The 14,739-nt window shown below is 42.8% G+C and overlaps 1 protein-coding gene across 4 annotated transcripts in view; it reads right to left on the bottom strand.

The window, feature by feature from the left end:
- Positions 1-14,739, bottom strand: part of ARVCF (ARVCF delta catenin family member) — a 422,733-nt gene that overhangs the window by 71,137 nt on the left and 336,857 nt on the right. For 3 of the 4 annotated variants that reach the window (XM_040347904.1, XM_040347914.1, XM_040347920.1), the window contains one exon: positions 13,746-13,763. The exons of the other annotated variant lie outside the window; for it this stretch is intronic. In XM_040347904.1, the coding sequence (XP_040203838.1) occupies positions 13,746-13,763 (18 nt within the window). The remainder of the gene's footprint in view (positions 1-13,745; positions 13,764-14,739) is intronic. 4 annotated transcript variants of the gene reach the window in all.

Raw genomic sequence — 14,739 nt, 5'->3', positions numbered from 1 at the left:
TATATGAAGGGTTGTCGATTGAGAGAAAAAAAAAATAACTGTAGCCGTTATATAAAAGGATTATACATGTAAAATATTTTATACTGGCAAATGTGTGCAATTAAATTTAGCATCTTTATTATGATGCAGAATAGTATTAATATCACTTCATTATTAAATTACATTATGCACTTTGTCTCCTCACTATGTACAATATTTAGATCATTAAGCTTAATTCACCTTTTCATTTTTCATTCATTAATTTAAAGGCAATGGTTTCATTTACTTGCATCAATCTCCATTTTCAAGTGCCTATGTACAATTCAATTTATCCTTCTACTGCCAATTGCTCTCAATCCATTGCAGTCAAGAACCTATAGAATATGGAGCACATAAAGTGCATAATGAACTCCCATGTATGCAAGTATTTTAATTAAGGAAATGGTAGAAAAGTGGAAGGTCTCCCACACCCTTCGGCCCAAATAAAGGTGAACGGCCATCTATTCTAATCCTTTGGGATAGCTAATGGGATGAGACAAGGGTGCCCCCTGTCCCCTTTAATTTTTATCCTGACCCTCGAACCCTTCCTGCGCTCAGTTAGGGACAATCCCAACATCAAGGGCCTCCACATATACAATACTCTTTCCCCGAAAATGTCGGCGTTCGCCGACAGCCTTTTAATTTATGTGACTAACCCCCTGGTGTCTATCCCCAACCTTCTACTGGAATTGAAGACATACGGGGCACTATCCTTTTACAAAATCAAGTTCCAGAAATCGGAGGCACTGAACGTTTCCATGCCAACCCCGTTGGCCACTTTACTTCGATCAGACTTCCCTTTTTAAATGGGCAATATTACACATCAAATATCTGGGCATCCTTTTGCCCAGTCAATTTTCCTCCCCTGCTGACGGCCATTAAAAAAGACCTTCAGTCTTGGCAGCGCAGACTTTTTTCCTGCTTTGGTCATTGTGGAACTGTGAAAATGAACATTATGCCCCAGTTGTTGTACCATCTGCAGGCCCTCCCCATCTGCATTCTGGTTTCTTTTCTCAGAGCAGTGAACTGTACTATAAAACATCCTTCTTGTGGGCCCAGAAGGCCAGAGATTTGCCCAGTCTACTCTGCCAAAAGTGATGGGTGGCATGGCTCTACCGGACGCCAATCTTCATCTTATCGCTTGACACGAATCCTAGACTGGGGTCGCCATGGCCCCCTGAAACAGTGGAAACAGGTGGAAGGGCTCCTCGCTGGGACCCAGTTGAATGCTTTACCTTGGTGCCAGACACACCTACTACGCCGGACACTAGACAACCCTACTGTAGGCAAAAGCTGGCAGATAGCCCAAAAAGCCTTCAGAGACTATTCCGTCACCACTCACCCCTATTGTGGGGAACCCTGCTTTCAGCCCGGGACTAAGAGATCCTAGATTCCAGGATCTGGAAAAGGCCGACCGATCCCAGGTCCAACACTTCCTCATAAATGGACAGTTTCGTTGTCGGCCTTTCCTTCTGGCAAAAAAATACAACTAGCTCATTTCATTGGCTCCTTACCTTCCCCAGAACTCTTCAGGACGAGCCTTACTGCTTTCGAGCTCCTGTGTCTGGAACAGTCCCCTACATGCCATATGATATCCCAGACTTACCAGTTACAACTAGCGCCACCCCCCAAATTTCAGACCTTCCTACATATCTAGGTGGGAACAGGACTAGGGAATCCAGTTCACGGAGCGGCAAGTGGAGATAATTCTTCTCTTCACTAGCAAAACCTCTGTGTGTGCTAACCATCAGGAAGCAAGTTACAAGGTACGGACGAGGTGGTACTATACACCAGAGAGGATCCACAGGATGCTCCCTATGGTGTATAGTATAACTATGCTGGAGATGCAGGGAGGAACCAGGGTCTCCTGCACATCTTCTGATCCATTACACATCAAATATCTGGGCATCCTTTTGCCCAGTCAATTTTCCTCCCCTGCTGACGGCCATTAAAAAAGACCTTCAGTCTTGGCAGCGCAGACTTTTTTCCTGCTTTGGTCATTGTGGAACTGTGAAAATGAACATTATGCCCCAGTTGTTGTACCATCTGCAGGCCCTCCCCATCTGCATTCTGGTTTCTTTTCTCAGAGCAGTGAACTGTACTATAAAACATCCTTCTTGTGGGCCCAGAAGGCCAGAGATTTGCCCAGTCTACTCTGCCAAAAGTGATGGGTGGCATGGCTCTACCGGACGCCAATCTTCATCTTATCGCTTGACACGAATCCTAGACTGGGGTCGCCATGGCCCCCTGAAACAGTGGAAACAGGTGGAAGGGCTCCTCGCTGGGACCCAGTTGAATGCTTTACCTTGGTGCCAGACACACCTACTACGCCGGACACTAGACAACCCTACTGTAGGCAAAAGCTGGCAGATAGCCCAAAAAGCCTTCAGAGACTATTCCGTCACCACTCACCCCTATTGTGGGGAACCCTGCTTTCAGCCCGGGACTAAGAGATCCTAGATTCCAGGATCTGGAAAAGGCCGACCGATCCCAGGTCCAACACTTCCTCATAAATGGACAGTTTCGTTGTCGGCCTTTCCTTCTGGCAAAAAAATACAACTAGCTCATTTCATTGGCTCCTTACCTTCCCCAGAACTCTTCAGGACGAGCCTTACTGCTTTCGAGCTCCTGTGTCTGGAACAGTCCCCTACATGCCATATGATATCCCAGACTTACCAGTTACAACTAGCGCCACCCCCAAATTTCAGACCTTCCTACATATCTAGGTGGGAACAGGACTAGGGAATCCAGTTCACGGAGCGGCAAGTGGAGATAATTCTTCTCTTCACTAGCAAAACCTCTGTGTGTGCTAACCATCAGGAAGCAAGTTACAAGGTACGGACGAGGTGGTACTATACACCAGAGAGGATCCACAGGATGCTCCCTATGGTGTATAGTATAACTATGCTGGAGATGCAGGGAGGAACCAGGGTCTCCTGCACATCTTCTGATCTTGTCACCTTTTGCATCGTTACTGGACTGAGGATCACCGCATTGTTCAGAAATTTACAGATTGCGGGTTACCTTGGACCCCCTTGTTCTTCCTCATACACCACGACGAGATTCCAAGCAAGACCTATAGGAAATCCATTTTGCTTCTCTTGCTTACAGCAGCGAAGAGCTGCATCCCGCTGTGCTGAAAGCAGACACAGCTGCAGAGCGTGGCTATATGGCTGAAAAAGGTGTCCGAAATGCAATGGAGGACCTGTTGGCCACAGATAGGGGCCTCCAAGAGAAATGTAAAAAAAAAAATGTTCTATTGGCACAAGTTTATTTATTCCGAGGAACATGCAGAGTTGTTGACCTAAAAAATCTTGGGAATCAATCTCACCTTCACTGAGATCCCTTCACTGGTTGCCAGTGAAAGACAGAATTGCATTCAAAGCACTCTGCCTGACACATAAGTGCATCCATGGGAAGGCTCCTAGATATCTATGCGACAAGATCAAACCGCACAATTGCAACCGCATTCTGCGATCCACCGACCAAAATCTGGTCAAGGTTCCTAAAACCAAATACAAGTCCAAAGGAGAAAGAAGGTTTGCTCTCCAGGGCCCCAGGCTTTGGAATGCTTTACCAACCAGCATTCGGTTGGAGCAAAACCTCCTGTCTTTCAGAAGGCAGATCAAAACCCTGCTTTTCTGAAAGGCACGAGACACAAACAACAAGCGCCCAGAGGCGATTCAGTTCGCATGTGCCGCGCTATATAAATTTTTCATTCATTCATTCATTCAACTCTCCTAAGAGTAGAGTCCTGAGGAAAGGTTCCCCGGATGTGGATTGCAGAACTGGCCGGTGGCCGCTGGTCGGCCACTATATTTTTGTTCTCCTTTGCTGAACAGCCCCTCTGGGGATCCCTAATCTCTCTATTCTCTTAATATCACTATGTTAATTTTATAAGAAAGAAAAAAAAAATATGTGGGATATGGAGACTTCCTAGCCCTCAGAGCCAATTGTTTGAGCTACATTCCATGTGTTTCTGCCATTGATGCCAAAGGGATGTCAGTGTACGGGATCTTGTATGCAGAGAAGATCCACTGTATGGTTTAATATTGTTGAGGTTTCTATATCACCGTATGCTCTAAATGAAGAATTAAAAAAAAAAAGTGGAAGGTATAAAGTTCAGGCACCTAGAAGCAACTTTCTATGTCCAAGACAAAGGTACGACACACATTCAAGTAGTCTCAGACTGTCACCTAACACATGCCCCCCAACACTCCTGCCTTCCCAAAGCAGGCACACATTCCTATTGGTGCATCACTATGATTGCTGCCTTACTGTAAGCTTTGACAGTTTACAATCAGCTGGAATTCAGTCATAGCAAAGAAGAACTAAAGCTACTGCAGGCCTCCTGATATATGCACTATATACAGCGGTTGGAAGTTCTCTTATTAAAAACAAAAGTCCCTTTAATATGGAAGTCTGGGGATGAAAACCTGCCAGTGTAGGCCCCATGCAACGATTAAAGATGTGACTCACTCGATAAATGTATGTATTCCTTAAGAAAACTGAAAATGAATACACAATCGGGGAGATTTACTAAAACTGGCGCAGCTGTGCATAGTAACCAATCATCGTCTAACTTCAGCTTATTTATTTAAAGTATTGACACCAAGACCCCTTTCACACTGGGGTGGTTTGCAGGCGATATTGCGCTAAAAATAGCACTTGCAAACCAACCTGAAAGAGCGGCTGCCGCCAAGGGCTTTCACACTGGTGCGGTGCGCTAGCAGGACCGCTCCAAAAGTCCTGCTACCCGCATTCTTGGAGCGGTGAAGGTGGTGTGTTCCGCTTCTTCCCATTGAAAGCAATGGGAAACTGTGGCTATACCGCTGGCAATGCGCCTCTGCAGAGGTGCATTGCGGGCGGTATTAACCCTTTTCCGGCCGCTAGCAGGGGGGTAAAACCGCACAGCTAGCAGCCGAAGACCGCCGCATTTCCAACAGTAAAACGCTTTACCACCACTGCACCTCCTGCCACAGTGTGAAAGGGGCCCAAAACCTGAAAGCTTATTGGTTACTATGGACAGCTGCACCAGTTTAGGCAAATCTCCCTCAAAGAATCTGGCCTCACTCAGTTTTGTTTTCATGTCTGTACCTAAACATCATCCTCAAAACACCCATATATGACCACATGATAATTTAACAAACACTTCAGGGAGAGGTGGACCAGTAAACTGCAGTGACAGCGCCAGCAGGAACGGTTTACCGGCTTGTAACACACTTTTTCTGATAAGATAATTATACTTATAAACTGCACTTCAGATAATGCAATCCTACATATTTAGAATTACTGCCCAGTGCCTTTAAGCAGTTCATTTCAAGGGAGCCTTGAATTTAGCTTTAATGAAATATTCCATTTAAGTTATGCATGAGTCTGTACATAGCAAGCCAACTTAAACAGATCCTATGCCAATAAAAATGCTAACCGAAGTCGATTGTTCCTGAATTATCTTTGTTAAAAAAAAAAAAAGCTACCATTAATATGTTTTCTAGATATTTGCCCTATATACAGTAGCAGAATGCCCCTTCTAAAATCATCAATAATTACAAGTAGTATACGATGCAGTAGTGTCTCTTACCACTTGCTTGCCGTAGATCCAAGTCATAAAATGACCAATTTCTTTACAGAACATATAATCAAGGCGCTGCTGCTTTTGGTTGCGTATTTCCAAATATCCACCTGAATTTTGTGGTCAGCGTGTGACTTGACATCTGGGACAGCCACCCTCCTTATTTTGCCTCACTGTGTATTTTAATTTAAGCTTGCCTTTGATGAAACGATTCTTGCTTCGGATAACCATGGATATTATGGTGGAATGAGACTACCAACCTCAGGGCAGCAACGCTCTAGAGTACTGTGCAGTGATTTACACACATGTAAGGACAGTTTTACCATGTCTATGTATGTTTATGTCAATGCAGGTAAAAGGAGTAGGCTGGTGAAGGCCAACTCCTCCAGTGCCATTTAATTTGGGGAGAACCCCTTTGACTCCCTGATAGGCCCCCGGTGGATCCAATGTTAATTACTGTTTGCCAATTTTGTCCCGCCCGATGCATGATCACGGGTCCTTGGGGCCTAATTACACCTTTCCATGATTCTTGCATTATATACAGTATGTCACAGAAGTGAGTACACCCCTCACATGTTTGTAAATATTTTATTACATTTTATATGTGACAACACTGAAGAAATGACACTTTGTTACAATATAAAATAGCACGTGTACAGCTTGTATCACCCCTCAAAATAACTCAACACACAACCATTAATGTCTAAAACACTGGCAACAAAAGTGAGTACACCCCTAAGTGAAAAAGTTCAGAATTGGGCCCAATTAGAAATTTTGCCTCCAGTGTCATGTGACTCAGTGTTACAAGGTCTCAGGTTTGAATGGGGAGCAGGTGTGCTAAATTTGGTGTTAACCCTCTCTTTACTGGTCACTGGAAGTTTAATATGGCATCCTCTCTGAGGATCTGAAAAAAAATTAAAAATACAATTTCTCTACATAAAGATGGCCTGGGCTATAAAGAAGAATAACAAGACCCTGAAACTGAGCTGCAGCACGGTAGCCAAGACCATACAAGGGTTTACCAGGTAAGGGTCCACTCAGAACAGACCTCACCATGGTCTACCAAAGAAGTTGAGTGCACATGCTCAGCGTCATATCCAGAGGTTGTCTTTGGGAAATAGACGTACAAGTGCTTACAGCATTGCTGCAGTGGTTGAAGGGGTGGGGGTCAGCCTGTCAGTGCTCATACCATACGCTGCACACTACATAAAATTGGTCTGAAGGTCGTCCCAGAAGAAAGCCTCTTCTAAAGATGATGCACAAGAAAGCCCGCAAACAGTTTGTTGAAGACAAGCAGACTAAGGACATGGATTACTGGAACCATGTCCTGTGGTCTAATGAGACCAAGATAAACTTATGTGGTGCAGACGGTGTCATGAGTGTGTGGCGGCAACCAGGTGAGGAGTACAAAGACAAGTGTGTCTTGCCTACAGTCAAGCATGGTGGAGGGAGTGCTGCCAGTACTGGGGAGCTAGAGTTCATTGGAGACAACAATGTATGCCAACATGTACTGTGACATACTGAAGCAGAGCATGATCCCCTCCCTTCAGGGACTGGGCCGCAGGGCAGTATTCCAACATGATAATGACCCCAAACACACCTTCAAGATGACCACTTCCTTGCTAAAGAAGCTGAAGGTAAAGGTGATGGACTGACAAAAGCATGTCTCCAGACCTAAACCCTATTGAACATCTGTGGACATCTTCAAACAGAAGGCGAAAGAGCGCAAAGGTCTCCAACATCCACCAGCTCTGTGATGTCGTCATGGAGGAGTGGAAGAGGTCTCCAATGGACACCTGTGAAGCTCTGGGAAACTCATGCCCAAGAGGGTTATGGCAGTGCTAAAAAATAATAGTGGGCAAAATACATCAAAAGGCCCAATTTGGACATTTTCTCTTAGGAGTGTACTCACTTTTGTTGCCAGTGTTTTAGACATTAATGGCTGTGTGTTGCGTTATTTTGAGGGGACAGCAAATTTACACTGTTCTACAAGCTGTACACTCACTACTTTACATTGTAGCAAAGTGCAATTTCTTCAGTGTTGTCGCATGAAAAGTGAGATACTGTATATACATTGTATGCTTTTTTTTACGATTATATTGTTGTACACCGTTGTTACTGCAGAGTGGATTGGAGTCTTCAAATCTCTCTCCTCTATTGTATTTTCATTGAAATTGAATAAATACATATTCAACCTAAATGTGGGGAAAGAACATAGCATTTGGGAATAGGTTTTCCCATCAACATTCATGACAGATGATTCCTAGAGGAGATCTGCCTTCCACCATAGACATGAGATTGTTATCCAGTCCGGCTCCATCAGAAACTGTCATCTTATGCCTAGGAGTCATTTAGGTATTTGCTGCAGGGACGCAAACACACAGTTCTGCCGGTTTCATTATATATTTATGGTGGGACCAAGAAAGTGCAATTTTCTTTGTTCATATGTTGGTCACATGGCAATCTATTTTTAAATCCATGGTATGAAAAGACAACCAGCTGTGCTAAGCATAATATCAAATGCTTTTACAAAGACCTAAAAGTACAAAGAAGCAGTTGTCATACTGCTACGAATCCAAACCTGGAAAATGATTTTTGTTGTGACCGAGGTAATCCCAGTGGTAATAAAGTGATTAATGAACGTGTGTTACATTATACAAAGGGTGTCATTGTTCACTTCAGCTTAATGCTAATGCTAGTGGCTTTCTTTGCTGAGCACATTAACAAAGCTGAACTCTCAATTTCTACTGCAAATATTTATTTTGTAAGCACAACAGCAATTTGAAACAATTATTGTTTAGTCCCTTATTACCAAGGTACATTTATTTCTGGAATTCAATGGGTTAAAATAAGCAAGCTCTGTATTTGTTTTGTAATTGGCCGTTATGTAAAAGTGATCCGTGATCCAGGCTATAGAGCTGCCTGATCACTTTTACAGTACTAAGAAGGTGATGCTCACCCGCTACTTCACAATACAGAATGCTGATCAGGAGAAGGCTCAAGGAACAACCATTCGCTGATCTCCAACATGATGAATGAGCCCGAAAACAATAAGCATTTCATCACTTGCTGTAGCCAGGTATACATATAATCAAGCATAATCTGTGCTTGATTAGCTGCATTAACATCCAGGCAACATTTTTACTATGTACATATTTATATCATTAGGATAAAGTCATCTTTTAATTTTGCACTCATAAATTTAAAGGGGCATTTGTTTAATTCACTTGGATCAATCTCCATTTTTAAGTGCAATATGTACAATTCAATTAGTCCTTCCACTGCCAATTGCTCTCAATTCAATGCAGTCAAGTACCTGAAGAATATGGAGCACATGAAGTTTATGAATGAACTCCCATTTATGCAAGTAGTCATAATAAAGACAGTGGTAGAAAAGTAGAAGGTATAAAGTTCAGGCACACCGAAGCAAATTTTCTTTGTCCAAGTGCTCGGCCACTCTAAAGACAAAGTTCTGGCACTTTTAGGCAGTCTCAGACTGCCACCCTCACCGAACTAAGGATGAGCTCTGGCGTGTTTACACAGTCCACGTGCAGAGCCCGGCAGGGAGACATTTCCTGATCTCTGCAGCCAAGCATCGGGAAATGTCTCCATGCTTGTGATTAGCGCAGCACCGTGCAGACTTCCTGGCGGGCTCTGCACGTGGACTGTGCGAACACGCCGGAGCTCATCTCTCCTGAACACCCTCCCCCACATTCCCACAACACTCCTCCCTTGCCCAAGAAGACACAAATTCCTATTGGTGCATCACTATGATCGGCTGCCTTATTGGCCAATGGGAATGTGTGGAGGGTGCACGGGGAAAGCAGGCTTCCTCGCTCCCAGGAAGTGGCAGAGCTTTGACAGTTCACAATGAGTTGGCATTCAGTCATAGCAAAGAGGAATAAAAGTTTGCTGCAAACTACTGTCTGATAAGTGCAGTGTCTACACTTTGCATCTTTTGGACCCCTGACCTGTCCATAAAAGGGGACCTCTCAGCTGCCCATGCTATGCTTGTTGGTCCCCTCGTGACAGCAACAATGTTAAATAGAAAAAAAAATCAAAAAATCAAAAGAACCCCCCCCTGCGAATGCAAAGTTAGGACCTGTATGTAAACATTGATAACATTACACATGTGAGGCATTGCCACAAACCGAGTGAGAGCAATAATTCTAGGTCCATAATTCAGGGTTAGCTTTAAATTGATAACTTTTAAAAGCTGTTAAAGACTTTATAATGCTGGACAGGAGTAGCTGAAGGAACACCCACTCCCTAATATATCTTACACATATGGAACATTTTAGGTACCATAGTTTTAGGTTCAATAGATGTTATTGTCTCAACACAAAAAGGTAACAAAGTACAATCCAGTAGGCACACTAGCATATCAAGCTCATATATATAGTTGCATATTTATCAAATACAGGGCCTCTGCTTTTAGAAAATAAATAAAATGGTTTGGGGGGGGGGGGGTTTAAATTTTTTCTAGCAAAAACTGAAATTTTACAGTGTGTGATAAATGTAAAAACTGTTCCAATATAATTGAATGGTGGTTAAAGATGTGTACAAGTGGATATTAACCCTCAAAAACATTATCCCTCCTCTGGTTCACGAATAGCAATATTTTCTTTATTTACAAAATTTTCCGGCTCCACTCCCCTTGCATGTAAAACACCTAGGCAAATTACATGCAATGGTCCTCCTGGGATATGCACGTCACATATCCCTGGAGCCATAGTCTCTCATTCAGTGAAGGAGGGGATGGGCCTAGCAGCGTGTCATCTGGACGCATGACAGCTGAACCAACCAGAGCCAGAAGCATCTCTATGACATCACACCAAAAACATGGCCAAGTGGGATCGGGCACTACCAGAAGAGAAGAGGATCTTAGCTGGATAATGCTGGATACACTGGGTGGGAAAGTATCTGAAATGTGCAATCTTTGATTTGTTTACATCATACAGCAGACAGCAGACTGATAATTTCCACAATATAATAAGTAAAATAGTTGTTGGGGTATTGCTGTTTTTACAAGTTTAATAAACAACGTACATCAGACTCTACTCGTAAGAAGACCCTTAAATGCAACCAGTGAATTATGGTTGGCTAAACACTGTCACAACACTATGACTATGAATATCACTGGGAAGTCATGAATTTTCATCAGACATTGGTTTGAGGAAACCATACACACACTTATTTACTCTTATGCAACATACACTAAAAGAAAAAATACCAAAATACCATACGGAAAGAACAGATGCAAAAGCTAAAACATCAGAGGGCACCTTGCCAAGTAGTCTTATATTATAAGGTTACCAGTCAAAAATGGGCATCTGTAAACTAGATTTACCAACAAAAGTGTTGTATTATCACAGCCTTGACTCTCAGGAATAGCCATGTGTCTGAGGAACACACCTTGAAGAGTAGCAGACAATGGGAACCATTGAATACTCTAAGAACCTGCTCAAACTAATCTAGAGTTTAAGCAGCTGGAAAAAACAAAAACAAAAAAAATACACATCTAGGTGGATGCAGCAGCGATCTGATGCTGCATTCTGTCCCCCGTCGCAAGTCCAGGCTTCTGAGTAGATCCCAACCATATGGTGGGGATCTTATCAGAGCCTGCACTGGCTCTGCGTCAGCCGACATTAGGCTTTAGCCCGCTGTCAGCTGAAAATGGGTCACAGGAGTGCAGAACGAAAGTCACTCCTGTGATACAGGCGAGTACAGCAAAAAAAAAAAAAAAAAAAACTTGGCTGTAGTTTTCTTGTAAACTGACTGATTTAGGAGAGTCCTATCAGCTCAGCACTGGTTCTGTAGGCTAGCAGTTTATTCAGTATTCCAGTCATGTAAATAGCTGCTATGCATTATTCACTCTGCACATTATTATTGCTCTTTGCACTGTGTAACCTCAAACATAGACCTACTTTGGCATAATAGCACTCATAGCAATATGCGTCAATCTTGTAACAGAAGCACATGTGTGTTGAGGTGCGCTGGCAGGGTGTGTTGAGGTGCTCTTTAAAAAGAATATTGCAACACCACAAATTGCCTAGTATTGTAACAGGAGGAAAAACACATCTGTTACCACATTGCATGAGTGTGAAGCCAGCCAAGCAGTTCGCTCCTTCCAAAAGAGACCAGAACTTTAGTCATACCAGTCGGTGATCTAAATACAGCCTTGACTAGAAGAGCTGGGGCCTTAAAATCCATTACAATGAATTTGGCATGGTTCTCTATACCCAAAAGGGCCAGTCAATATTAACATCGCATTTTTATTTGTATGAGCACTAGCTTGGTTTTGCATGCGCGTGTGTAAAACTTGCACATAGGCACTTTATCAGATATTTGTCATTATATTTATACTTGCATAACATGGCTTATTATCTTGGGGAGGGCTGAAGGAGATTCACTAGTGACTGCATTAAGCAGTAATAAACCCAAAAGCAAAAACATTTTATTGCAGCTTACCAAAATTCTTAGATATAATGGCTGCATTTGTTTTCTTTAGGCTTTCTTCCGGTGATCCAGCCAGTAAAGCCCCATACACATGGTCGGAATATCGAGCAGTTCAATAGAAACCGACAGACATTCAGACCGTGTGTACGACAGCTTCCATCGAAGGGCATGGCCAAAAATTTTCTGCCGATCAGCGCGCTCAGCCATTGGTTGGTGTGTTCTGGTGGGGACGACCCCCTAGCAGAACACAATAGCTCAGCAGGGAAAAAGCTGTACCAAATATACGATTGTCAGTACAGAAACTCCTCCCCGAGCACTTTGTCTTTTTTTCGTTCAGTCCACTGGGTTGAAATTTACAATGTGTACTAGGCTTAAATCTGTTTTTCAAAAGAACAAGCTCTCCAGCAGAATATATCAGTTACAGAGACAAGAAAAACCACTAGCAGGGGTGCTTAAAGCGGGAGTTCACCCGAAAAACAATTTTGAACATTAGATTGAGGCTCATTTTGTCAAGGGGAATTGGGCGTTTTTTTTTTAAATCAAAGCAGTACTTACCATTTTAGAGATAGATCTTCTCCGCCGCTTCCTGGTATGGTCTTCGGGACTGGGCGTTCCTATTTGATTGACAGGCTTCCGACGGTCGCATACATCGCGTCACGAGTAGCCGAAAGAAGCCGAACGTCGGTGCGGCTCTATACGGCGCCTGCGCACCGACGTTCGGCTACTTTCGGAAAATCGTGACGTGCTGTATGCGACCGTCGGAAGCCTGTCAATCAAATAGGAACGCCCAGTCCCGCAGCCCATACCCGGAAGCGGCGGAGAAGATCCATCTCTAAAACGGTAAGTACTGCTTCGATTAAAAAAAAAACTCCGATTCCCCTTGACAAAATGAGCCTCAATCTAATGTTAAAAATTGAGTTTTTGGGTGAACCTCCACTTTAAAGTGATATGCTTTTATTTCTGTAAAAGCTATATCCCCACAAAAAAAAACTGTTGCTGTAACTGCTTATAAAGTATTTGCTGGAGTTTGGCTTCAATTTGTTTAGTGTAATTAAATATGCTGGTACATCTAACACTCCCCTCCACCTGACAGACAATGCTGTTGTCCAAAAGGTGCCCCCTGTGCTCATTCATCCAGAGTAGGATCACTAATACAGGCGGTGTGTTACTGGCCAGATCATCGGGTAAAACCAGAGGGAAATAAGCCTAAAAAAAGAAAACTGATGCAGCCACCACATCCAAGGATTGGTAAGGTACAATATTTCACATTTTTAATTTGGGGTTTATACCACTTTAACAAGTAAAAATGCCCATGGGTACTGCCTAGAAGCCATAAAAGTTTCAATGTGTTGTCTAAATATCATAACAAAAATAAAATAAAAAGTGCGCCAGAGTTGTGTCTTAGCCGGATTCCAGAATAACAGGCTTTTAGCAACAGCAACAGAATTTTGCTGGCGCCTGTGCAGGCCTGTCACCTGGAACAATAAATTAAGTCAGTAGAGACAAGCAGGTCTTTCTATATAAAATAAACTGCCAGTTGAATTATGGTGTATAACCCAACAAAACAAAAAAAGGCATCAAAATGACTGGTTCTGTAAGCAAGCAGACCTGGGAAATAAATCCAAATCTAATCATCTATAAAATCACAGACACGGAAGGTGAAGGTGGGGTAAGGCAGAAGAAGCTACAGACTCACCTTGGTTAAACCATTCCTCTAATAAGCAGGAAAGCAAGAGAAGAAAGGTGAATTACAGGAGGGACAGAGAAAATAGGCAGATGAATCACAACAATGCAGATCTGTAAACCTGTAGACCAGGCATATGCAATTAGCGGACCTCCAGCTGTTGCAGAACTACAAGTCCCATGAGGCATAGCAAGACTCTGACAGCCTCAAGCATGACACCAAGAGGCAGAGGCATGATGGGACTTGTAGTTTTCCAACACCTGGAGGTCCGCTAATTGCATATGCCTGCTGTAGACGATACACCTGAGGCCTTAAAGGGGTTGTAAAGGTTTGCTTTTTTCTAAATAGGTTCCTTTAAGCTAGTGCATTGTTGGTTCACTTACCTTTTCCTTCGATTTCCCTTCTAAATGTTTTTTTTCTTTGTCTGAATTTCGCACTTCCTGTTTCCCCTTAGTAAGCTTGCCCCCATCATCTGGTTGGGGGTTAGTCAGCCAGAACAGCTTACTGAGGAAGAACAGGAAGTGAGAAATTCAGACAAAGAAAAAAAGATTTAGAAGGGAAATCGAAGGAAAAGGTAAGTGAAGCAACAATGCACTAGCTTAAAGGAACCTATTGGAAAATAAAAAACAAACCTTTACAACCCCTTTAAGCTGGCCATACACTAGTAGAAATTATTTGAATTTTTTCATTTCAAGAATGTTCAATTTTCCAATCATTTGTGGGGTCAAATCAATGTTGGTTTCGACCAAAGCAGCAGAAAAATTAAACCAGCAGAATTAAACATTTTCTCGAACAAATGAATTTCCAACAACGAATGTGGTTTTCTCATTTGTTAAAGTCAATTCTTTCCAAAACTGAATGTTAAAATCAAACTAAATGTCAAATTACTTTCAAAACATTTAATAAGTCAAATGCAACAAGAACTTTCGTACAAACGTTGGTACAAACATTTGTTTGAAATTCTACTAGCGCATGGTAGCTTTACACTACTGCTGGGTTTTCTATA

Source organism: Rana temporaria, chromosome 1 (genome assembly GCF_905171775.1).
Source record: "Rana temporaria chromosome 1, aRanTem1.1, whole genome shotgun sequence".
Taxonomy (NCBI): domain Eukaryota; kingdom Metazoa; phylum Chordata; class Amphibia; order Anura; family Ranidae; genus Rana; species Rana temporaria.
The sequence above is the reverse complement of the archived record's forward strand: the minus strand, read 5'-3'. Positions and strand labels throughout refer to the sequence as shown.